Here is a 25,971-nt window from a genome sequence, read left to right as displayed (position 1 = left end):
TTCTAAACCTAAGTTTTTAAAATTATAATGAATTCAAATATTGATATGACATTCACAAATATACGAATTCAAATATAAGACATGTTCAAGTTCACAATAAAACTATTAAATTAATTTTAAATATTATCTTTTTATTCAATTGAACTCATCAATTTTAAAGTTGAGCCGTCCTCTAAATTGTGATAATTGATATATGTATGTAGTTATATAAGATAATTAATTAATATATATTATGCTTTGTATACAATCAAATAAATAAATAAAACCTCAGCCATTTGTCGGTTACACAGTAGTATTTGCTACTCTGAACTCTGAAGCAGAGGCAAGATATATGCCTGTCTCTGTCTGAAGAATGGTTTGAAGGCGGCTGGGAGGTAGGTAGTAGTTCTAACAATTAATTCCATTTAATCTACTCCGGAAAATTAATCATGTCGGTTTATTTGACATTTACTTTGACGGTTGCAATGATTAATAAGTGAAAATGGCTGTCGTTTAGATTATTTTTTACAGAATATGTTTGTGTCGGGAACGCGAAAACCTTGGACATAATATATGTTTGCAGTTATACCCCTTTAAATTAAATATAGGACTTTATGTTTATTTCAGCTTGATCTGAGATGAAAAGGTAATTATTTCATGTGCTTGTTTATAACAAAGAAGCGCTTCTTCACACAGATCCAGGTGTAACCTTTACCCATTTTTATGTTGTTTCTATTTGCCTTGATTAACTACCTTTGCGTTTCGTCGAAAGTCGCAAATGGCAAAATATGAAAGCACTTATACATGTATATTTTTTCCAGTACTGAATGTGAATGGTTAAAACCCAGGATAAATGTTGGTGAACCACTGACAATCTAGGTGGTAGAGCTTCAGATTAAAAGTTCACATTTTCTTTATAAATGTTTTATCTGCAAAAATAATTGGAAAACAGGCACAAAACAATTATTTAAAATATTTGTTAAATAATATGCAATATTCTTGTTACAACCGTGATCATTTCCAGTACTAAACATCATAACATTGGGAATACTAAAAACAATATAGGAGGATTCCCCGGTCTTATCACGACCTAGTTTTTGATCTGAAAGATGCAAACCGCTGATATGTGAAATTAAGGTTTTAAGAACAGTCGACAACTTTATGTATTTTCATATTCAATTACATATTTAGTTACTTACTTACTGAGTACAAATTGAGATAACAATACCAAAATACCTACATGTAAAGTAAAATTATTTAAAGGTCACCTAGTTCTGTTTATGTTTATACATATTGGTCATTGGTTTTTTAGATAATTGACAATGTTTGAATATATGCTTTTAAAAGCCTTTTAGTATCAATTTCATGTGCTTATTTGTTACTGTATGATATTAATTGATATTATTGCCTGTTACAATGTTGGATGGATTATTTTTTTTCTGTGTTGTGGGAAATGGTTAAAAAGTAATGTTATCTTAAGAGTGCATCATTTGTTTGCTGATACGTTTTGAATAAGAGAAAACTTTCGCTGTGTTCTAAAAAGGAAAACGCGAAATATCCATATCTTGTAAATAACCAACGCAATATTTTAAAATTTAGGGCATGTCAAATACTTCTAATACCACACCGTTTACGCTACATTCATTTTACTTTTTTTTAAATGGAGTTACAATGGTGTACAAATATATATATTTTTTTTAATTCATGATGTTACTGTTTGTATTTGAGTCCAACGCTGCCTCTAATTTCTAAGTTCCATATTAATCATAAAATTTGCTTAATCAAAAATAAATCATTACCATTTTCAATTCTATTTTAAACTGTTCAGAATGATTGTTGTATAAACTGACACTAAAAAACAGTAGAAAGCACTAAAAAGTTATTCAAGTTCAACAGATAATCAAAGGCAAAAAAATCAAACAAAGAACAACAATTTTGAGCAAAGAAACGATTCGAAAATTGCATTTTGGATAACCTTTTTTTTTCTAAAGGTTTTAGCTAATTTGTAAATGCTTTGAGGCTAAAAAATACTAACAATGGATTCAATACCTGATGAAGATCGAAGGAATAGGCTCACTTTACTTAAGAATAAAATTCGAGATCCTCAAGGGAAAGGAAATATTGATTCTCTTCTCGATACAGTCCAAGCTCTCTACACCGACTGTGACCATCCTGCCATTAAAAAACTTAAAAATGTGGAAGTGTACCTAAATAGATGTAAGTATAAGTTGCATTATTCAATAAAGCGCGCCTTTGAATATGAGTCTCAACAATTTTCTTATTTATTTTGTTAATTCGTTTAATTTATTTTCATAGAATTCGAATTCCAATAGGTTTATGTCATATTTGGCACTCTGGAGTTACTGCCAATTTGGGTTTGAAAAGAAGTTAAAATTATTGCCACGTGATTTTGTTGCTTGCAACTTTGTTTTTATGGTTTATAGCTGATAGGGTTTGTCTATAATAAAATTTAAAGATTGCTTTAACAGCAGATAATGTAAGCGTGGCAGAATTTAAGTGGCAAAAATATTAACGCGAGTCTTGCCATTGAAATTCGCCGAACATTATCTTATCTCTAAAAAAAATGTTCTCTGGCTAACAGATAAGTGCAATCGCTTACTTTTTAGTCGCTCCTGGTAAATTATTTTTTCCGGATTTTTGCTGAACTTTTACGGGTTTCTGACCATTTTGGAGATTAAGATTGCTGTTTAGAGCACGCCAATTCGTAAATTCCGTCGCTTGGGTTTCTACCTAAGTTTAGAAAATTACATTGTCCTGATTGAAATCTGAAGAATTGTATGAAAAATCTCTAAAAATACATTTAATCCTAGAAACATTTTCTTACGTATGAATGTTTATTAAAGTTTTAGAAGACAACCGAACAGCATCTTTACCAAAATATTCTAGAACATTATTGAAACACAATGATAGGCAAAATAAGGAATTGTTTTTATTTTAAATAAACAAATATTTTATAGTTTTGTTTTAAATTAACATACTTTGTTTTTGTCATTTGAGAAACCTGCATTTAGTTATATGGCATAACTGAAGATCTAATACTCAGTAGAATTAGTCTTGTGTTCAAGGACATTTCAGTTAAACTTGATAAATAAATTCAGATAAAAATCAGTTTACTTTGTTAACATTATTACCAAAGTGACAAGCACATACCAATGAGAGGGCTCAGATAGATGTACATAGTGTAATCTGTTTATGGTTTTGATTCATTCGTTTATCAATTTCTATCAGATGATTCATTAGAAGAAATAAACAGCATATAAGTGATTGATATTCAATGTCAATACTATTTTATAAGTAATCATGGCTATTTTAAGAAGACGTGGGTTTAGGCTCAAGTGTAAAGTGAGTCGAAGACGAAGTACCTACATTGATGGCGCTGAGTGTTATTCGGCTCTTGTACCATATTTGAAGCAAATTAAATATATATTTATGCTTAATTTTTAGCCACATGATTTCAACTGTTTACATAGATTATCTGATTCTAATTGACACAAAGATAAAAACGCTACTCGTCTTACTGTTTCAGTAATAAAATACCACTTACACTTGATTGACAGTTAATTCATTAGAGTACTTATGTTACCAAACATTTCTGAATACCACGAATTTTAGAATAGCATACTTAAAAATGTAAACCTTGCGAAAAAAAACCTTAAACCCTGAAATTAGTGAATATTTCGTGCTTAGGCCGTTGTGGAATTAATTTCTTCCAGTCGGTTCGAAAGCACGAGTGGCTTGTATCTTTAGATACCTTTGCTTGTGATACAAAAAAAATTCCTAAAGGCTTAAAACACGAAAAGTTGCAGCGATGGCGAATTTTTACGAAAACCCTCTTGATCCAAAAACTGTTGAATGTAATTTAATTAATGTACATTCACTGCAATTTGAAAAAAGGCAAAACTAATCCTCAGAAATTTGACGGACTTTTCTGTTTTTTTTTTCACTTTCATGTATCATTTTAAAACATGATAAATCAATGAAACAAGTTACAAGGACCAATTGCAGAAACATGTTTTGTCTCCAAATGGTTCTGAAAATAGTTTTAAAAGTGTATGTCTATTAAAGTTTATTAAGTATTATGTATTTACTTGATTTTATGATACATTTAACAATTTTTTGTTACCGAAGAGAAGTCTTGTTTTTACTGTAGAAGCCATTACATCAGAGTTTTTTTATATGCATATATTTTTTTATAAACTGGTAATAGTTTTATCTAGAATTCTAACTTGCTTGCAAGAATTCTAAGCAATTTTGATTTTGAAAATTAAAACCAATTTGACAATAAACCCCAACTAATTTTAAACTCCTCTCAACTACAGAATTTTTTGTTATTTAGTAAAATATTGTAAAATGAAATAAAAAAAATAGTTGAAAGAGTTTGCTACTATTGAAATTTAAAAAAAACTGAAAAAAATTGGCAATTACCTAATTTGGAATGTGATATTTTAGATGATACTCTCGCAAGTGATATAATTAATCTTCGTATGAAAACTGATGATTTTGAACATATCAAAGTCATTGGTAGAGGTGCATTTGGTAAGGTCCAACTTGTCCGTCATAAACATACTAGACAGGTAATTTAAATAAGCAAATTTTAACATAATTCTTCATATCCCTAAAAATGCGTTTCTTCTTGACAAATAGGTATATGCTATGAAACGGTTAAGTAAGGCCGACCTGATAAAGCGCTCAGACTCTGCGTTTTTCTGGGAAGAGAGACACATTATGGCTCATGCAAAATCTGAATGGATTGTGCAGTTGCATTTTGCATTCCAAGATGCCAAGCATCTTTATATGGTCATGGACTACATGCCAGGTGGCGATATAGTTAATTTAATGTCTCACTATGATATTCCGGAAACTTGGGCAAAGTTTTATACGATGGAGGTAAGTTTGAGTTGCTTAAGCCACGTCAGGAGCGTTTCTCTAATAAATACAATGACTGATTCACAGGTAGTGCTTGCCTTGGACATTATACATTCAATGGGTTTTGTACACCGAGACGTTAAACCTGACAATATGCTCCTGGACAAACACGGTCATTTAAAATTGGCTGACTTTGGAACATGTATGAGGATGGATTCTGATGGTTTGGTGCGTTCAAACAACGTGGTTGGTACTCCCGACTATATATCTCCAGAAGTTTTACAAAGCCATGGAAAAGGTATGCAGAAGGCACCAGATTAACTATTCATGAAGTTAATACAACATTTTTTTATTGCAGGCATTTATGGAAGGGAGTGTGATTGGTGGTCAGTAGGAATATTCGTCTATGAAATGCTGGTTGGAGAAACCCCGTTTTACGCAGACAGTCTTTTAGGAACGTACAATAAGATTATGTATCATGAAAGCAATCTAATTTTTCCCGATGAAGTGGAAATTTCCAATGCGGCCAAGTCTCTCATACAGGGCCTGCTTTGTGATAGGACGAAACGATTAGGTAGAAATAGTGTGGATGAAATCAAGAATCATCCATTTTTCATCAATAGTGAAGGTTGGACGTTCGATAATTTACGTGATGCAGCGCCACCAGTTGTGCCTGAGTTACTTGGTGATGACGATACGCGAAATTTTGACGATTATGAAAAGGATGAAACTCCAGAAGAGGTACAGTGGCAATTAAATTTATTCGTAAAAAGCAAAAGCTTTGCTCTCAAACGGGCTGTGAAATCAAAACGTTTAATATTTCCTGTATTAGGTAAAACATTGATAATATATTTTTAATTTTGTGCTTTCAGTTGCAAGAATGCTTTTTTAAAAGGTCCCAATTTATTCGTAAGCTGCATGGATTTTTTTTATCTCTTGTTTTTGACAATCCTATTTTTTTTTAAATCGGTGTAGTCTATATAACTGTTCGTGTGCCATAAGAAATGGACAAAACAATAAAATATTTTAATGACATGCACTGAAAGCAATAAAATGAAGAACGTTCGTCTCAGACGATTTGTTTACTTTATAGCTACTAATCAGCCGTTAGTCCGCTGCAATAGCAAAAAATGGTTATATGCCGAGCTGTTTAGCATTTTTGCGTGACAAAAAGACTAGTAGCAAACCAATCGTGCGATGATATAAAAGGTAACGAGCAGATGAATAGGAATTTGTTTGCTGCTCGCATTTCCGGTTCGTATGTTAGGTATTAACAATTTATTGCAAAAAACTAGATTTTTTTTGCTTATAACTTTGAAACTAATGGAGCAATCGGAATGCCCCAACGAGATGATTTGAAGAGAATAAAAATATACAAAATCAGAGGTCGATCGCTTCAATCGGAAAATTAGGTTCTGGGAAATTTAGGAAAAACCGGAGATTGGCGTTTTTTCCAAAATTCATTGCTCCGTCATTTTTTGCGTCGGAACGCTGAAATTGAGCGAAAGTAGAGATTATAATGTTCTACTAGTCTTTTTGTCACGATAAAGCATTTTTAAGTACCTATAGCTTGGCCTATGAATAGCAAAATTTTAGTTGGAGGCACAAGGTGGTCCAAAAAGCGGTACTTTTTTAAATGATCTGAAAATTACTGGTCAATTTTAATAAACTAATTTTTGACATCTGCAATATTCTGAAAAAATTTTTATTTTTGAAAATGACCTCTAAATGTTCTTGAGATGTGTTTTCTTAAGCAAAATCACAATGACTCAGATCAGGGCTTCGCGGGGGCCATTAAATCTCTCCGCTTAGAAAATCAACTTTCGCGAAAAACGCACTAATGCCAGGCCAAAGTAAGATTGGACTTGAGACCGCGTGTTGATATCAGTGTGTCTATTCTTGACATTGACAGAAGGGAGTATCCCAGAGAGTCTCCCGGATCACCATCCCCAGCAGTAAAAAATAGCATTCTTGAGTGATAGGCAATGCCAGTAAGCACGCAGTCGCTGTTGTCGGATTTGGTGACCAATCAAAATTGAGAAAATTTTGACAGTCCAACAGGCTCGCCAACTTCATTCCATTGCTGTTGTGGCGGACTTTGTACCAACCTTTGGGTATAAAAGAGCCAGACGCCTAAGAATTGCTCGTTTATCACTATATTTGTCTGTATTTTTGTCGTTTTTTACCTCTCTCTCCATTTATTGTATTTTCAAACCCATGCTTATGGCGATATAGAAAAAAAGGGCTGCGAACTTGATGTTATATAGGGAAATCGAGAGTAAATAGCAGAAAATGTTTTCATTAGTTGTTAAACTTGTTGTTCCCATTATTGCTGATGCAATAACTTCGTCGTTAGGATGTAGAGATGACTGAACTTCTTGAAGTGAAAAATTATGAACAACAACAACAAAAACAAATTTTTATCGATCGATCGATATGACAAAAATTTGGGGGATAAAGAGCTCAGGTTTACAAAAAAAGTATAGATTTTAAAGCGTAAACCGCGTAAAAGTTGTTGAAATACCTGGAGTTGTTCATTGGGAACATTTTTCAAGTAATGTTTACCTTCGGAACTCTGTTATTTAATTCTCGTTACGAACTTGCTGATCTTCAATAATTCAAGCTGGCCAGCGTCCAGGGGCACGTTTATTTAACGCAGAACCCGTTTTTCCAAACTTTAGAACTCACTGCTTAATTAAAGAATGTTAATTGCTGAATATCGTGCAGATAATAATAAGAACTAAATAACTAACTTAAAGCGTAATATTCGCGTACACCAAAAGAACGCTTCTCCCCTGTGTAACGTAGCATTGTGGCTAAATTTTCCTAAGCCAAACTATCTTGAGACCGATCTTAATTTTCTCTCCTTCCACCCAATTTTCTACAACGCCATTGTATATCAAGAACTGTTTGAACCACCTTGTATTACTATTGTATATTACTAGTCAGTAAAAAGTGTAACTGATATCATCATTTTTATATGATTAACATTTTAAATTAACTGCTCTGCAAAATTTGCGCTATTTACTTACTGTACAATTGATACAATGATCAAAGTGAATTTTACGTTTTTGCAATTAAGTGATCGATATTGTCGAATTTTTTTTTGGGCGAATATTATTCTCTAAGAAAATACGTGCAGGTTGAAAACTTGATGTTGAAGATAATTTATTGAGACAAGAAATATTTCATTCCAGGTGTTTCCTGTGCCAAATACCTTTGTTGGAAATCATCTTCCGTTCATAGGATTCACTTACAACTCAGATTCGCAAATGTTATCAGGCGACTGTGTGGACAGTAAAGCAAATAATCATATTTTCAATGACAAAGGTACTAAAGCTCAAGTTAGTAAGTTAGAGGCTTTATTAGAACAAGAGAAAAATAATGTAGAGACTTTAGAAGCAAAACAACGAATACTAATAGCTCAACTGGACACTCTCGCTCAAAGAGAAGGTGATCTGAGAGATGAAATTTCGAAATTCGAAAAGGAATTAACTTTGCTGAAACATGGTTATAAGGAAATGCAGCGAAAGGCAGATATGGAAAGCGACTTGAAAAAAAATACGGAAAAATTGTTGACTGATCTAAAACAGAAATTTGAAGAGGAACAGAACAGAAGGACTAAAGAAATGAACAACAACCAACAGCACAATGATAAAATTCACGTGCTTGAAAAGCAGATAAGTGAAATGCAGGAAAAATTGAAAGTCGAAACGGAGAATTGCCAACGATTGCGCAAGCAAACAACAGAACTCACGATGGCTAAGTCAAACTCCGAAATGAAAGTAAGCGAATTTCAAACCCTCCTGCAAAACTTAGAAGTTCAAAAGGACTCGCTGCAAATTGAGGTTGCTGCTTTACAAGAACATTTAAATCAAGAGAGAAAATCGTTGGCTCAAGCTTCAGACAATCAATTGATGCTCGAAAATAAATTATCTTCATTGAATAAGGAGTTAGATAATGTGAAGCAGAAAGAAGGTAAAACAGCGATGGATAACATACAACTGAGTGAGAAAGTGTCGTACCTGGAAAAAGAAAATGCTGGGTTAAGCGCTGAACTCAACACTGCTCAAACAATGTATCAACAAGAAGTCAAAGCCCACGAAGAAACTGAAAAAAGTCGTATGCTTAATAAGGAGGAAGCTAACATGGAAGTTGTGAAAGGTATGTGTGCTTGTTTTTGAAATTTACAGTCTTGCCTTTTTTGAATTATTGACTTTTTACAAGCAGAGCTAATGGGGAGAATTATTTCCGGTAAATAAATAATAATAGTTAGTTAGAGTGTGTAGTGGAAATAGTAGTTCTGCTGATGAGTTGAGCGACAAGTAAATAAAATTGGTTTTGAACATTTTTAGCATTACAGACAAAGCTTAATGAAGAGAAGAACGCCAGGCAGAAAGCCGACTTGAACTTCCAGGAGAAAGAACGGCAAATATCTATGCTGTCTGTTGATTATCGACAAATCCAACAGAGATTACAGAAGCTCGAAGGAGAGCATCGACAGGAAGTCGAAAAAGGAAAAGCGCTTCATTCGCAGGTCGAGCAAGAGCAACAAAAGAAAACCATATTGCACTCTGAAATAGCACAACAAACTCACGAGCTGACTAAACTAAAAACAAAGGAGTCTCAACTGGCAGCCGATCTTCAACAAATTCAGGTAAATTACCCCTATGAATGTATTGAGACTGATAGAAGATAACCCATAAAACTATGCCAAAACAATTCTCACCTCCAGCTTATCTTTACTTTATTTTAGAGTTCAAAGAAAATCTTGGAAGAAGAATTGATGAGGATTAAGAGAAACTGGCAAATGGATCAACTGCAAATGAAGGAACTTCAAGACTCTTTGGAAACAGAGCAATATTTTGCCACTTTATATAAAACTCAGACGCAAGAACTGAAAGAAGAAATCGACGACAAGAATCGCATTAATAAGGAGTTTGAGGAAGAGCGTGCATCTCTCAAGCATCAATGTCAACTTGCTCTTGCGAGAGCCGATTCAGAGGCTTTGGCTCGATCAATTGCCGAGGAAACAGTTGCCGATTTGGAGAAAGAAAAAACAATGAAAGAATTGGAATTAAAGGACTTGCTAGGGAAGCATAGGAGTGAGATTAATGCCAAAGAATCCGCAATTAATGCTTTGAAAGACCGTGAGGCCGATCTGAAGAGGTTAAGCGAACAGCTGCAAAAAGAGAAAGAAGATTTGTCGAGACAATGCAAACAGTTGCAAGAGGAACTTAACAGGTATATTGAGAACTAGAGTAATTAAGTTTGAAATATATGCATTTCTGATTCTAGGACTTCGGATAATAACGATGAAATAGAGAAACTTCGAGCTAAATTGAAGACGGAAAGTTTATTGAAGCAAACGGCTATCAACAAGTTGCACGAAATTATGAACCGAAAGGACTTTAAGGAGAAACCCAGCAAAACTAAGGTTTCCAGCATTGATTTAAGAAGGAAAGAAAAAGATCTCAAGAAATTGCAGCAAGAATTGAGTCAAGAGAAAGAAAAATATAACTATATGATAGCTAATTCTCAGAAGAGCATTCAGGATTTGAACGTAAGATTTGCTTTGTATGACTTCAAGCAACAAACTAATTTTATTTGGGCTTTTTTTAGGTACAATTAAACGAAGAGGTGGCCAATAAGCACCGTCTTCAAATGGAATTGGACAGTAAAGATGCAGAAATAGAACAGCTGCAATTAAAATTAGCAGCTCTGAATAGTGAGACGGCGTCTTTAAGTTCTGCAGATAATGAAGGTATTGAAGCTATTTATGATTAAAAAATTTTAATTGTTAAGGTTGTTTTTTTAGAGGTATAGAACTTTAAATTGAAATAAAACTCACTAAAATTATGTTAAAGCCTTTTAGGTACTGACTTTATTGAAAAGACAATTGTATGCCATTATAGCTTAAGTATGATTTGTATTGATTGAGTATTGGAAAGCCGCGGCTGGCTCGAATGAAGAGAATGTGGAAGTCCAATTTTCGACCCCTTCCAAACTTCTTCCAGACCATATTGCATATATATAATTTTGCTTATTTGGGCAAACTGAACCAACATTTTGGGCAAACAGCCATTATTTCGCTGAATTTCGTAAAATGAACGTTGCGCAAAGTGTTTTGGCTAACTGAACAGCGATTTTCGAAATAAATTGCCGAATTTGGAGCGAGGAAAATCCGAAAGCCATTAATGAGACACCGTTAGCTCCAGAAAAACTATCAAGAAAAACTATTTGATGTGCTTTTTTATGGTCTAGTGTCTAGTGGAATCAAATTGGTCAAACATTGGACTTCTTTCGTGGATTGCTCTCCATTCGAGTCAGCCGCGGCGCCCAAATGCCACAAGTCATGCTTAAGCTACAATTGTCTTCAATAAAACCAGTACCATGACCTTAACATTAATTTTATGAGTTTTATTTCAATTTATGTTATATACCTCTAAAAAACATCTTTTATATATCATTAAAATTATCAAATTATTTTCACATTTTTCTTTCTTTAAGGAGATGATATTAACTCTGACTATGTATTTGAGGGCTGGTTATCAATTCCCTCAAAGCAAAATATCAAAAGATATGGTTGGAAGAAGCAGTATGTCGTGGTTTCTAGCAGAAAAATCATATTTTACAATTCGGAAAACGATAAACAAAATACTGATCCAGTGATTGTTCTCGACTTGTGGTAAGAAACAAAACATGTCTAATTAATGCCAGTAACACTCAGTTTAGTTTATTTTAAAATTTTGCTGAGTTGATTGTGTTACATAATCGTAATACATTGTTGCCTGGGGCTGTAGTCTCAAAGCCGTAGCATTCGCTCGAAGTAGAGGAGCGCGGGGGTGGCGGGCCCTGGGTTCCACGTTCAATCGCTTTATCTCTTTTTATTTGGGGGACCTTAGAGTCCTCGATTTCGTTGTCCCTGGCGTGGTCGAGTTCCCCACCAGAATTCCGGTTAAACACGTTATATTTCCGTTCCATTGTGAACGCACAACTTTGGAAATACAGGGTGTCCCAAAAGTAATGGCGCAAAAGAAAATGGCGGATATTTAACACAACTTACCTTAGTCCAAAAGTTGACGGTTGCCGACATACAGGCGTCAAACTTACATTTTAAGTTCAGGTTTTCGTTATTCTACTGTGAACGGAACTGCATATTTTAACGAAATTTGTTATACATGAGGTTTTGAGTATAAAAAATCCAAATGTCCCATCCGATTTTGATCAACTTGTAGAAAAAGACACTTGCGGCGAAATCTAGGCAAATAATGGTTTTAACTTTTTGGTCACCCGGTATGCTGTCTTCTAAAATGGTTGCGTCTAATCGCCTATTAATTTTGCACAAAAAGGTATTCTTAGTCGATGTCCCAACAAGCCTCTGTTTCTGAGATATTTGCGATTAAACTGCAAAATACAGAATTGTGAGGACATTTTACAATGCATGTCAAGTAGTGTGACACAGCGACACGGATTTACTTGGTGTCTGTCAAAGTGACACTAGTTCCAGTACATACTTAAGTTTTGATTTCAATTAGGTTCTATGCCAAGGCATAATTTTTTTCGAACTTGCAAATGGGTGGTATGGTTACAGTTTATGTCCAGCCAAATTTTAGTGGATAAAGTTAATATCTTGGGACGTCCGAAAATTTCAACTCCAGAACAAGAGGAAGACGTTCTGGTTCGTGTTGGAGAAAATCTAGAAATAAGCACAAGACGATTGGAAACTGCAACTGGCAAACTTCAGTTCATAGGATTTTTCAGCAAGGAACTTCCATCCTTACAATTTTACGCCGGTACAGAATTTATTAGAGGATGATTTTGCTAGAACCGTCAGTAATTACCTAAACCAACATTTTACAAATCGGTGGATAGGTCGTGGAAGTTCTTGGGCTTGGCCGGCTCGAAGTCCTGACTTTAACCCATTAGATTTTTGTGTTTGGGGTTATTTAAAATTATTAGTGTACGATCAAACGGTAGACATCCGAGATGAGTTGATAAATTAAATTATGAATGCCGCCGAATGATTTCGAAAAGAACGCATTTCAAAATGTATTGAAGTTAACGGGGGACATTTTGAGCAATTGCTGTAGAAAATGAATCTTTTATTGTTAGTGATTAATATGAAAAGATCCTACTGTTAAAGAATGATGTTTAGTAAATATTTACACTTGGATACGTATTGTGGCTTATTTTTTGTAAATACTGCATTTTGCGGTGTAATCGCAAATATCTCGGAAACAGAGGCTTGTTGGGACATCGACTAAGAATACCTTTTTTGTACAAAATTAATAGGCGATTAGATCCAACCAGTTTAGAAGTCAGAATACCAGGTGGCCAAAACATTAAAACAATTTTTTTGCCCAGGTATCGCCATAAGTGGTTTTTTCTACAAGTTGATGAAAATCTGATGATAGATTTGGATTTCTTATGCTCACAAACCTCTGTATACCAAATTTCGCTAAAATATACAGCTCTGTCCAAAGTAGAATAACGAAAAACTGAAATTAAAAACTAAATCAAAAGGGGCACTAGGCTTAAAAAGTTTCATCCAGGGATGCCAGCATGATTTTACCTAAACCAGCAAGGAATTAAAAAAAAAAATTCCCACACCACTCAACAGCTGTTTGGGTCGGAAGCGACACGGGTGGCAAACCCGTAGGTTCGGAAAAAGCGAAAAGCCCGCGATAGGTCAATAACACGCGATTTTGTCGAACGAAGTTTGTCTTTTTACCGACTGCCGCTACCCCCGAAGTGTACGTCTTAGGTACCCTTTTTAGTGGAGTCGTCCTCTACACGACATCTTTTATGTGAAACTGTGTCATATCTGGAAACTTTTTGTAATCGACAACAATATTTACAGCAAGGTGTTCCACGTGCGATCAGTGACACAAGGAGACGTGATTCGTGCGGATTCCAAAGATATTCCTCGTATTTTTCAACTGCTGTATTTGGGAGAAGGAGAAGCGCGTAAACCTTCGGAAGAACCCAACAACACTTTAGACACTTCTTCAGTTCGCAGTTTCGAAGATAAGCAACCAGGTTTTATTGCCCACAAAGGTCACGAGTTCCTCAACATATCCTATCACATGCCCACGGCTTGTGAGGTGTGTCCCAAACAGCTTTGGCACATGTTTAGGCCTCCACCGGCGTTGGAATGTCGAAGTAAGAATATTAAATATCCATAATTATGTACTTTAATTAAACAAATTCCAATGTATCATTGTAATTTGCATTCACATATTATTTCCTTTCAGGGTGTAGGATTAAAATCCATAAAGATCATCTGGAGCGAAAAGAAGATACTGTACCTCCTTGCAAGTTACACTATGATCCTTCTTATGCCAAAGAACTTTTACTCCTTGCAACCTCAAATGAGGAACAAAGGCAATGGGTGTCTCGACTAAGTAAAAAAATACAAAAATGCGGATTTAAGGCTAACAATTCAAACTCTGACACTTCAAAAATATCACCTAGGTGAGTGACCAGATTGCTTAGACCAGGTTAATGAAAATAGGTTTGGAGTTTGCCTTTGTAGACGCTTGATTTTATTAGAAAGTAGTGCCTTCGTTTTTAATTTGGGTTGTTTTCATTGGTTTCTTGATTTAGGTTTGATGGAAGTTCGTAGTTTAATGCTTTTATTTTTTATGTAGTTATGTAGCATCCCTTTATCATATACGATCTACAAACCACAAAGGAAATATGACGATATGAAAACCATTAATAATTTCTAGTATTATAGCTAACGAACTAGAACACATACATTTCTTTATTAAGGGTTTTCCAATAAGAGGTCTAATTTTGATGCTAAAAACGAGTATTTTTTAAGAGATATCAATGAATGTTTATTTGATTGTAAAACGGAAGGTATGCCATTATCATTTCAGAACGAATCAGCCAAATGACCGCCAGGGCTACGCTTGTAGCACCATACCCTTTACATGAAATGTTACATGATCAATTGGCACAATTGCGGCTGTATGTCCTCGATAACTTCACGAATTCCATCTTTGAGGCCTTGAACCGATTGTGGAGTATTGGCATAGACCTTATCTTTCACGTGGCCCCAAAGAAAAAAGTCTAAAGGTGTTTAATCACAAGATCTCGGTGGCCAATTGTTCTTCGAGAAATAACACGGTTAGGAAACTTTTCTTGCAAGATTGCAATTATAGTTTCGTTGCTTGTGTGGCACGAAGCGCCGTCTTGCTGAAAATAAACGTCGTCCACATCAATATTCTCCAGTTTGGGCCATAAATAATTAATCATCCCTCGGTAGCGCAATCCATTGCTTGCTCACTTGCGAAAAATAAGGGCCATTCACACCGCCAGCCCAAAAACTGCACCAAACAGATACACGTTGAGGATGGAGAGGATTTTCAACAATCATTCTTGGATTTTTTGAGCCCCAAATGCGACAATTCTGGTTATTAGCGTAGCCTTCGAGGTGAAAACGGGCCTGGTCACTGGAAATTATTTTCCGATGAAAATCCGGATTATTTTGATGAAGTTAAAGAACTCAATCAACGAAGATACGACGTTTATATTGATCAACCGGCTTGAGTTATTGTGTTAACTGAACTTTAAAAGCCTTAAGACTTAAGTCTTTATGCAAAATACGGTGGGATGTCGTTTGTAGAATGTCTAATTCCAATGATCGACGAGGAACCGGCAAACAGGAGTTTTCTTCAACCCTACAATAGCAATATTTTCAGTTATTCTTGAGCGACGCACACGATTTCGATTCTTCACATCACTAATTTGTCTCAACAGCTCAATTTTTTTCACCAGTTTCACTATTGCCGGGCAAGAACGTAATTCACTGCTACCAAAAAGTGCTTTAGTTTTGCGAACAGTAACTGCAAAATTGTCACCATTTTTGTAGTGAATTTCAACAATTTCAGTGCGTCGACGCGTGTTTGGTACCGTTTTTAATAATGGTGTAGTTTTTACTTGTCTAATGTCAAAAGATGACAGCTTTAAAATTGAAAGCTGACCAAATTCGCGAGTGGAACTACTGATGAGGGCGCTGCGAAACGTCAAATTACTCGTTGCCGAGTTATAGTTGAGACTTGTCAAACAAGCGAAAAGTAAGAGTTGCAATTGTAACAAAAATGAATATGAATGATAGGACGAATTGAATAAAAAAAAAACAAAAATGAGAAGCTTGCAAAAGTTGATTAGAACTCTTATTGGAAAACCCTTTACTTTGTATGGAGCAAATAAGGTGCCATACTCTGAGACTTGTTGACTTTCATTTTCATAAAATTTTTGAACCATAAAATATTTGAAGAATTGGTGTCAAAAAAGTCTTCCTAATTGAGATGATATTTCGAGCATGTGGATCTGAAAGCTTTTGTAGTGTGCAGCAAAGCTGATGATATTTGGTACTTTCTGATAATGTTTGCACGAGCATTTATTCAATCTAGTCCTTCGGGATTTTTTTTTACGTACTGTGCGGTATGGGGCAGCTGAAATAGCGTTTAGATTCTGTGAAATAAACGAGTTTTACTATTTTAAGAAATATGACTTAAGACAATATTCTATACGTTTTATATTTTTTATTATTTTGTGTCAATTATTGTCTTTTTGTTTGCGATGCATGTACTTGATTATATAGTGGTTGGTTAAGCATTCCATTTTTCTTTGCTTATTTAAGATTTCTAATTATACAAAGTTTCTAATTATACATGCTATTTGGCCAGATAAAAGCACAATTATGTTTGATCATTTTTGGCTCAAAACGGATATATTTTAGTTCATAAATTTCTGTTATTTAGACTGTGATTTTATGTAATAGGGATATGTGTAGGCCATGTAATTATTATTAAAATTTAGTACTTAAATGTAGGGCATTCTGCATTTACTCATTTTTGTCTGATTAATAAGGTGTTTCAGGACTGATTCTCATTTAGAAAGCTATGATATTGTGCATTTCAATGGGTCAGTCAAGAGCCAGCAATAAACTGAAATTTACGCTTGCTTATTATTATGTTTTCATTTGGTCGCGATCTATGAATAATATTTGTTTTTCCTTGATGTAGTTTTTGCAACAGTTAGATTCGATAACCACATGCAGGGTAATTCAAAATTGGCATTTTAAAGGGGTAATAGGGACTCACTTGGAGAGTACGAGAAAAATATTGAATTTCTTTTCGATAATTTCTAGAAGATATTAGCAGTTGAAAATCGAATTTTGTTAATGACCATTAATTTGAAATTGTCGAATGTTTAATTAGTAGCATATTAGAATACTTAAGCATTCGAAAATATTTTTTTTGGCATTAACAGGTAGTTACAGATACATAGTTTTTTTAAAAATAAGGAGCATTTGTCAAACTGTGACTTACTTTGAAGCTCCTTTCACGAATTGGCAGATATGCGATTAGTTGTGCGGAAATGCCACAGTAATATAGCAGAAGTTGTTAGAACTCACGTCAAAAAAGGGCTAGAGACACTGGCAAATTAGTCTCAGGAAGATAGTGGATGATAATAGATGTTGGGGTTCCAGACACAGATGAACAAATATTGAAGATAATACTCAGAGCATTACACAAGAACTGACATTTTCTCAGGCACCATATCAATACCGAAGAAGGGCTACGTATGTAAGGACACAAAAACCAATGGCTTACTGAACGCCGGTACAAATTGAGCAGGAGTTACTTATAATTAACCGAATACGCAAAGCTGCTCGCGAATAGTGCATAATGAGGTCATTACACAGGCACTAACTTGTTTGGACCTAAAGACTTAAATGTATGTTTATTTGTATACATATCTATTCGAGGTTATGAGGACAATAAAAAACAATTTCTTATTGACAATGTTGACATTTTGAAAAAGTACGTTCCCACATTCAACAAATTCTGTTAAATTTACCGTTTATCCGTGCCAATTTTATTGTCACTCTGTATTTTTCCATTGTTACCGGGTTTTTTAATAATTACGAAGCAACAGGTATTGTTGCCGTCTTTCTGATATAGTTTTTTTGCAAATCTCTCAATTTTCATTAAAAAATTTTGTTTTACTATCTTTACTTTAATTTCTTAATTTTTTCTGTACTCCTACAACACCCCCAGACAATAACTCTATAGGAATGACGCCAATTTTGAATTACCCTGTATAATCGATAGTTGTTAATATGGACGTTTTTAAACAAATTCTTTTTCTGGTTTTGTTGCGTTTWCTTTCGTTAAGTCTTGTAGTAACTACGGGAAAAGTTGTAGCATATCTTCTGTCAAATTTAAGTTAAATTTTATGGTTTTGAAATTTGAATTGACAGGTTTACCGAAAATTACGAAATTATGAGAATCAACTGCAATTCTTTATTGGTTATCTTTTATATTTATTTATGTTTATACAGAGATCATCGCATGAGTGCACTTATTGCTGATCACATGTTATATTTATTGTAGTTTTCTAAGACAATAAAAACCGGTGTAAATAAATTGTTCAAAAAGTTTTTTATGTGTGATTAGTGAATTTAATCAAAAACAAAAAATGTAGATTTRTAGTTTAAAATCAGTTTTGATTGTTTCACACATTCACACCGAAAGCCTTAACCAAATATTTTCTTACACATATCCCAAAAAATGTTCTATTTGAGATGGTCGGATATCCAGTATCTGATATCTTCAAGAGGAGCTACTGAAGAGGAATTAATAACACGAAAACAGATTGCTCAAAGGTCAAACCATTGACTAATAGATATTAAATAAGAGAATAAACTTTAGGAATGGGGAAAATAGCTATTAATTTTTAACTCCACAATAGTTTAAACACAAGTGATGCTTAAATAAACAAATACCTTATTCACAAAAGCAGCGGCTAAAAGTAAACGCACAGATAGCACTGAAATAGGGAATAAGTATATGATGATTACCGGATAAAGTAATAAAGATGTCCTCTTTTTGTATGTTTCATTTGGCAAAATTTAAATAACTTCAATACAAAAATACTTGTTTCAGTGTAAAGAGAGATACTGTCTTAATTTCTTATAGATCTCATATCAATTTGTTTTTTTTTTCGTGTAGATAATCTCATTTTATTTTTAATTTTTATGACTTGCTATTTTAGGTGCATCCCATTTTACATCTTGCACGGGTGGTTTGGATTTTCTGTAGGTGATATGGTATTGTGTTTGTTGGAATATTGCGGGCACGAGTCTAAAGAGTAATGCATGCCTAAAAAGTGTAAATAGCTGGTGCATTAATTGAAGTTATTAAGTTCTGAATCGTGAGCAACGTAATTTTCTTAATTGCAATTTATTTTTCACAATTTGGTTTTTATACAGATGATCCCAAGAGTATAAAATAGTTTGCGCCTGAGCGGTTGAAGATAGGCGAAACATTAAAGTATAGTGTTCTTTAATCTGTGCTCTGCATATGCTAAAATCATGCATAGGCAGAGTGTCAAAAGCACTACCGAAAACCAATTTGTTTTTTAAAGTAACATTCAAATGTTCTTCTTATTTTAAAGTTCTAAATTTGCAATAATTTAATACCTTGTTGGAGACTGTAGCAAATCGAGAAACAACGATGATAATAGGAGACTAATGCCAAAGTTGGAAGGGAGCCTGGAGATGAACATCTACGCAAAGTGATCGGCAAATACGGTTTGGGAGAAATAAACTCCAGATCACGATTGCTGCAATTCTGCACTGAGAACAACTTTTTCATTACGAACACAGGATATGAAGATCATGCAAGGCGACTATACATCTGGACCTTACCTGGAGGCCTATATAAAAATCAGACTAAAACTACATCTTAGTAAAATCCAGGTGGAGGTCGTCAGGAATACCAAGACGTATCCGAGAGAAAATCGTGGATCGCAGAGGAAACCTGGAAAAAAATTGAGTCGCGGAAACAACTTAAGGCCTCGGGCTTACACAAGAAAGAGGATAGATAACAATATAATGGACTCAATCAAGAGATCTAACGCCACTGTAGAAACTACAAAAACAAGTACCTACACGATATATGCGTAGAAGTCGAGCAGCACGCATGCATGAGAGAGAGGAAAACTATTGCGAGAAATTAATGGACGACACTAGAAACTCAGAAAGTCACACGCTAACTATAACATACAACGAAAAGAACCTCCCATACTACCATTTATTCAAAATGTTTCTCAATTTTTTAAATTTTATCAGATTTATCAAATATCAGTTTATATGTTTCTATTTTTGACCATTTTCCAAAAACACTACGATACTTACTAATTAGATTATGATATTGTTGTTTTTGGGTAAAATGCGATTTTGTTTCAATTATCTATAGCACTTAAGGAAATACATTGAACTTTATGAGAGGAAAATGAATAGATCTTTTCTAATAATTTTTGCTTGATATCGACAATTAATGCACCTATTCAGTAAAGCATCTAGCAACATATTACATTACTTAAAGAACGCATTACTTTTTAGTCTATTTTGTTTTCATACAATTCAGAGGTGGGTATTTTTTATTGTTTGTAGTAGCTTATGTAGTTGTTGACATTTGTCGAGACTTATGATACAAATTTGGATGGCTGCTGACCAGTTGTATCTGTTTAAAATCAACTTAATAATGGATAAGAGCATGATTTGACAATAGACAAGTTGTTCATTAAAAAAATACAAATAAGTTAAACAATAATTAAAAGATAATTGAGGTTTAAAAGTTTACTAAACTAACTATCTTGTTCTTCAATTAGGGAATCTACTAGATCCAGTCTCAAGCCATATTTAAACGTCCCACAACGATCGGCTACCTTACCAGCCAATTCTTCAATGGGAGGCAAATGACATACGGACTACAACCTAAGAGGTACACACTCTTACAAGAATTCTTCCAGGTCCGTTTATGGGCCTTTTTACAAACCGACTTGAAGTTTCAACATTGCTTTGTCTGGAAATATCATGCTATGCATATGAAGCTATATGGTCTGTACAGTCATTACCAAATGCTTCGAGCTTGATCAAGCACTGCTGAGAGTTTAAGTTGATTTTAACATGTGATATTACGTCATAGTGATAGGTTGGCGTAGGAAGTTGTTCAGTTTTTTTGATCAGTTAAGAAAACTTATGCTAGTTCTATTTGACTTTCTTTCAGCTTCAATTATCGCTAACCAATCTAATATAGTATGGGCTATTATTTTATTCACGCTCCAAATATTCGACACCGTTATGTTAAAAAATACATTTAGACATCAAAGCATGGAAAACAGTCATTAGAGAAGTTACGTTCTTAGCATCATCGATTAAATTATATTTAATGGAATTATTGAGTTCATTGAAGAGATGATGTGAAACCCGAATTGTAAAATTGTACCTTTTAAAATCAGCTATCGGTTGCTCCGTTTACGATTTCCGAGCTCAAAAACTAAATATAAATGTAATATAAATAAACAAAATTGCCGGATTTGAGGCGACGAAAATCCAGAAGCCATTATTGAGACCCCGCTATATCCAGAAAACGCACTTTTTTTTGTGCTTTATGATCTGGAAGACGTTTGGAACTGGTCGAAAATTAGACATTCAGATTACTCTTCATTAGAGCCAGCCGTGGCACATTATAACCCAAATCATAGTTAAGCTATAATGCCTTCAATAAAGCCAGTGCCATTACGTTATCATGATTTTCGTGAGTTTTATTTCAGTTTAAAGTTCTGTATCTCTAAAGAAACGCCCTTTACTTACCAGCAACCTAAAGATGAGGAATAAAGAAAATAAATAAAATAGTCAAAAGAAGTCTTTCAGTACGGCAAAATATGTGATTGATGAGCAGAAGATATGATTAGCAGAAGCTTAAATTGTTAATGTACTAAAACCTGTTAAAAATTGACTTCATGGATTACTCAATTCAATTTATTAAGAAATTTAAAAGGCGAAGAGAATATTACAAAATAGAACGCTCAAAATGCTCGCCTCCGATCTCAATTTATTTTCAATGCGACTCGCCTTTCTGAACTCAATTACAATTATTTTTAGCACCCTGTATCTTAGAAAGGAAAATTAGCGGATATATTTTTTCTGAAGAATGCAGTCTGAAATATATTTCCGTCGTTATATTACAACCTGTATATGGGAGATTGGAAATTGCCAAGACTATTAACAGAAGCTGGTTTATGCTTAAAAAAATCTATATTAAATGCATTTCTAAACGTAGATGACTCCCTCGTTCAAACATTTTTTTATGTCCAAAATGTATGCGTAGGTTGAAGCTGAATTGAAGCTCAATTGCATATTTAACTAAATACTAATAAGCTTAATTCTTTCACCAGTAGATAAACTAGCGTTTTCTTTACTGGCAAATTACACGGTAAGTTCGTAATATAGGTTTAACCTAGAAGTGCCTACTTTTCATTGAGAGAAACAGTTTGCAATCTATCCAAATTAGATATGTATAAGAAACATTCAGCTCAAGATTTTTAAAGTGAAGTTAGGACATTATATTACGCCTATTTATCTTGGTGGAAATTATATTTGATGTCATGAAAGGGATTTTTTTAAAAAGTGCTTTTTTATGAGCATTTTATTTTTGTATACTCTAATACTGGACCGTTGTTAAAGGGCAACACTCTCAGATTCATTTATCAAATGAAAAATGGTATGTGATTTTACTGTATAGTGTCGATGAGATATGTAGAGTAGGAATAAGCAACGAATAGACAAGTAATTGAATAAAAGCTACTGTTTTCGTTAAAAAAAACGTTTAAGAATGAAGGAAATGCGTACTCAAAACATGTCGTCCCCTTTACTCGAAATACATCAATTCGTCCAATTTCCCACTTCTCGACTCATTATTAGCACACTGTAGATACATTACAGTTTCAGCCATACTAATTTCTTTTTCAGCTAACGCTTATTTTAAAATTATTATTTTTACATTAGCACATCACTATCCTTTTAGAGTTTATTAAATGTGAGCATGAACTGGAGGATACCGCTTTACATCTAGTAAAGCGATATAAATTTTAATAATTTTACTAGTATTTTATACATTTTTAGTACTAGTAGTTTATACAACTAAACTGACTGTTGACCATTTATACATTAGAAAAACTTAGGACAGTAGATGTGCTAATAATTATAGCTGACTTTCGGATCATTATACTTAACCGGTCAACTGTACATGCCCATTTCACTAATATGACTAAAAATGCTACGGAAAGTTTTTTCCTACATAAATTGTTTTAAAGGATTCTCACTGGAAGTAATAAAATATACACAGAGGTCCGAAAAAGTTACAACTGTCTAATTTTTTTTTCAAGTTTTTGACATGGCGAGAAACCCTGATCTATTAAAATGGTTTATGTTCAGTGTTCTATTGATGGCATGTTACAAATTATTCTTTGCTTATTGTTTTGTTGTACAGCGTGACAAGTTTACAAGTAATTCAATTATCTACGCATATATTTCAACAACAACAAATTGTATTGCGTTGCGTCCAAACTTTTTGCTTCGCTATTTTTAAAGAACTTGACTAGCTTATTATAATTTCTTTAACATGAAAATCATGCTCTGAAATTTTCGGGAATTGTTCTAAAAGAAACACAGGTCTGGGACACCCTGTATATTTACTATCGTAAGTATCGCACCACTCTGGTGCATCTCCGGTTATGCCTTTTCTTAACATCAATAGAGAACAGAACGAAACAGAAGACTTAGAACACATGTTCAAAGTTTTAAATGTCTTTAACACGAAATATGTGGAAACTGCATAAAATGAGATAGTAATTACCGCATTAAAACATTTTTTTTTTAATTTTCAACTCTGTACAATTTAAAATATGTAACTTTTTTGGAACCTTTTCATATTTTAAGATCCATTAACAATAATAAATAAGTATTTATTATTACTTATTATTATTTATTATTACCTTACATGAGTATGTAAGGTGTTCTTTTACTTTTAGTGTCCACATTCCTATTATCACTATTATGAAATCTTTATTAATTTGTTGAATAATTGTTATTTCTTTTGTTGTACAAAGTAGTCGGAGTAATTTTTTTGCTGCTGTAATTTGATTTCATTGCAGTTTATTATATTATTAGTAGGTACGTAACGTTACACACGGTTTGATCTAATAATGTGCATTGTGCCTTATTTTTTGTAGAGTTCTACAGAAAATGATTCGATTATTTTTTGTAATCAATGTAAATTTTTGCCTTAACTATATCTAGTAAGTATACAAAATAAGCCAAAATAGGTAATTTTAAAATAAATTGTTCTTATTTATTGCATTGATGTTTTTTTTTGTATTTTCAACCTGTAAAAATATAAATTTGTTACGAGAAAAGAAAAATATGTTTTATATTAATACTTCAAGAGGTTATTAATACATATTGATAAAGTTGCTTGAAATGAAATAAAAATACTGAGAAATTTATGAAGCAGTTCGTATGTCTTAAGCACCACAACTAGTTGAAACAATAGACAAGTTTTACCTATCGTCACTTCAAAGGCAATGTAAGGCGTGTTTACAACAGAACACCCTTATTTTACATCGAAATCATAGTTCATATGGTAACAGTCAACTGCTGCTAATGGGACATCTTAGTATTGAAAAGTTGAGTGTAGGGATTTAACATTTGAAAAATCGCGGTAGGGATGGTGCGTTTGAGAATACAACGAACATTGCCATACAAAAAATTGGTATCTAAAATCCGCACAAGCCGCAATAAGAATTCCGTAAAAACAGCGAACGAAATTTAACAACAATCCAAAATAGAGAGGAAAATAAAAACTGCAACCCTGATTGCCATCTACCAYTACAAAATAAATTGCTGTTCATGTCCTGACCGCCCAAAATCCCTAAAAACCCAATATTTCTTCAAAATTACCATTAAAAAGAGCAAACATTTAATTTGCCTGCTTCTTATTTTACCTGTGCGCTTGTGTCTTAACTTAAACGAAAACTACTTAGAATTCGAAAACCCGAACGATCCCCCTACTGAGAATACAAAAACTCTTTAAATTAGATTGTAATTCACAAATCAAAATAACTATTAAAGCGTAATTTACAGCAGAACGACACTAATTTTATGTATATGTTATAAGTTTTCATGTAAAAACCCAATCGAGAATCCAGAAACTCCCGTGTCGTATAAATATTACATGCAACAATATCATAAAATACAAGCCTATATGAGTCTAAAAGCAATCTATATGGCAACCAGGAACAAAGTAATGCCAAACTTACCGAAAACTGCATTGTGCCACCTGGAAAGAAAGAACAACATTCTTTAGTATAACAAAAACTTAATCTAAAGTCCGATTATTTGAAACTATCAAAGGGAAGAAGAAAATAGAGAAAGCCTTGAAACTTCAGTTGCTTTTCGACAAACGAAACTTAGTTGAAGCTGAGGGATTTATAGATAGATATAAATCCTTCTTACCAGCTTACTGCAAGCTGGTGCCCCATACTCTATTGTCTATCCATTAAGCCTCAACTGAGAAAGCTCGCACTTCACACATTTCCACATAATAAAGGTCCACTTCAAATTGAAAACTTTAACCCTGCCATTAACAGCAGGAAATCACTCTATACAGGGTTGCTCATTAGTGCGTCAAAGTGCGATATCTCAGTAAATATGAATTTAGTGAGACAAATGTCGCACACGAAAGTTTTTCGTGTTTCTGAGATGTGGATTTTAAAATTATTTTCCAGTATGCGTTATAAACGTGTGGTAGTAACTAACTATGTTTTTTTTAAATGAAACTCTCTTTTTTGCGCTTTTCCGATTTGTCGTCGAATTCTAATGTACATTTATATCGAAAATTGTATCTGAAAAACTTTGACAGTTACTGGGTTCCACATAAATCGATGCTGTGCCTTACCCGCTGCGAATTTGGAAAACAGTCTTCTGGGATTCCAAAAGGATCTAATAATCTACGTGCAGATATGTTTTTATTCATAAAGAGATGTCCATAAACCGCTCAATTAGCCTCTAAACTTGCATGTTTTTAAACCTCAAAAAGTTGCTTATTTCAAATGGAACCCCCTAATTTTTTTCAATTTTGGAATTTAACGTCTAATTTTAGGGCAGTTTATATAAGGTGTCCTAGTCCTAAGAATCACTAGTCATAAGAATTTTGAAAATCATTTTATTTTTATTTT

The 25,971-nt window shown here is 33.7% G+C and overlaps 1 protein-coding gene across 4 annotated transcripts; it reads left to right on the top strand.

Moving 5' to 3' along the window:
* The first annotated feature begins 418 nt into the window (after nucleotides 1–418).
* LOC109540296 (rho-associated protein kinase 1) lies at nucleotides 419–24,092 on the top strand. Of its 4 annotated transcripts, none has more exons than XR_007281258.1 (17): nucleotides 419–625; nucleotides 801–858; nucleotides 1,971–2,196; nucleotides 4,450–4,574; nucleotides 4,645–4,887; nucleotides 4,954–5,164; nucleotides 5,225–5,607; nucleotides 8,064–9,030; nucleotides 9,222–9,523; nucleotides 9,623–10,110; nucleotides 10,165–10,429; nucleotides 10,489–10,630; nucleotides 11,377–11,554; nucleotides 13,730–14,031; nucleotides 14,124–14,343; nucleotides 18,943–20,320; nucleotides 20,563–20,645. XR_007281258.1 is itself a non-coding variant. In XM_048665305.1 (16 exons), the coding sequence occupies exons 3-16, from the start codon at nucleotides 2,016–2,018 to the stop codon at nucleotides 20,651–20,653; spliced, it is 4,098 nt and encodes a 1,365-aa protein (XP_048521262.1). In that variant the 5' UTR covers nucleotides 420–625; nucleotides 801–1,546; nucleotides 1,971–2,015; the 3' UTR covers nucleotides 20,654–24,092. The 4 variants fall into 4 exon arrangements, 1 of the variants encoding a protein (XP_048521262.1); XR_007281256.1 differs by having other exon boundaries at nucleotides 801–1,546; XR_007281257.1 differs by lacking the exon at nucleotides 801–858.
* Nucleotides 24,093–25,971: the final 1,879 nt, after the last annotated feature.

This window comes from Dendroctonus ponderosae, unplaced genomic scaffold, assembly GCF_020466585.1.
Source record: "Dendroctonus ponderosae isolate FM_Combo_2020 unplaced genomic scaffold, Dpon_F_20191213v2 Dpon_F_20191213_3, whole genome shotgun sequence".
Taxonomy (NCBI): domain Eukaryota; kingdom Metazoa; phylum Arthropoda; class Insecta; order Coleoptera; family Curculionidae; genus Dendroctonus; species Dendroctonus ponderosae.
The sequence above is the reverse complement of the archived record's forward strand: the minus strand, read 5'-3'. Positions and strand labels throughout refer to the sequence as shown.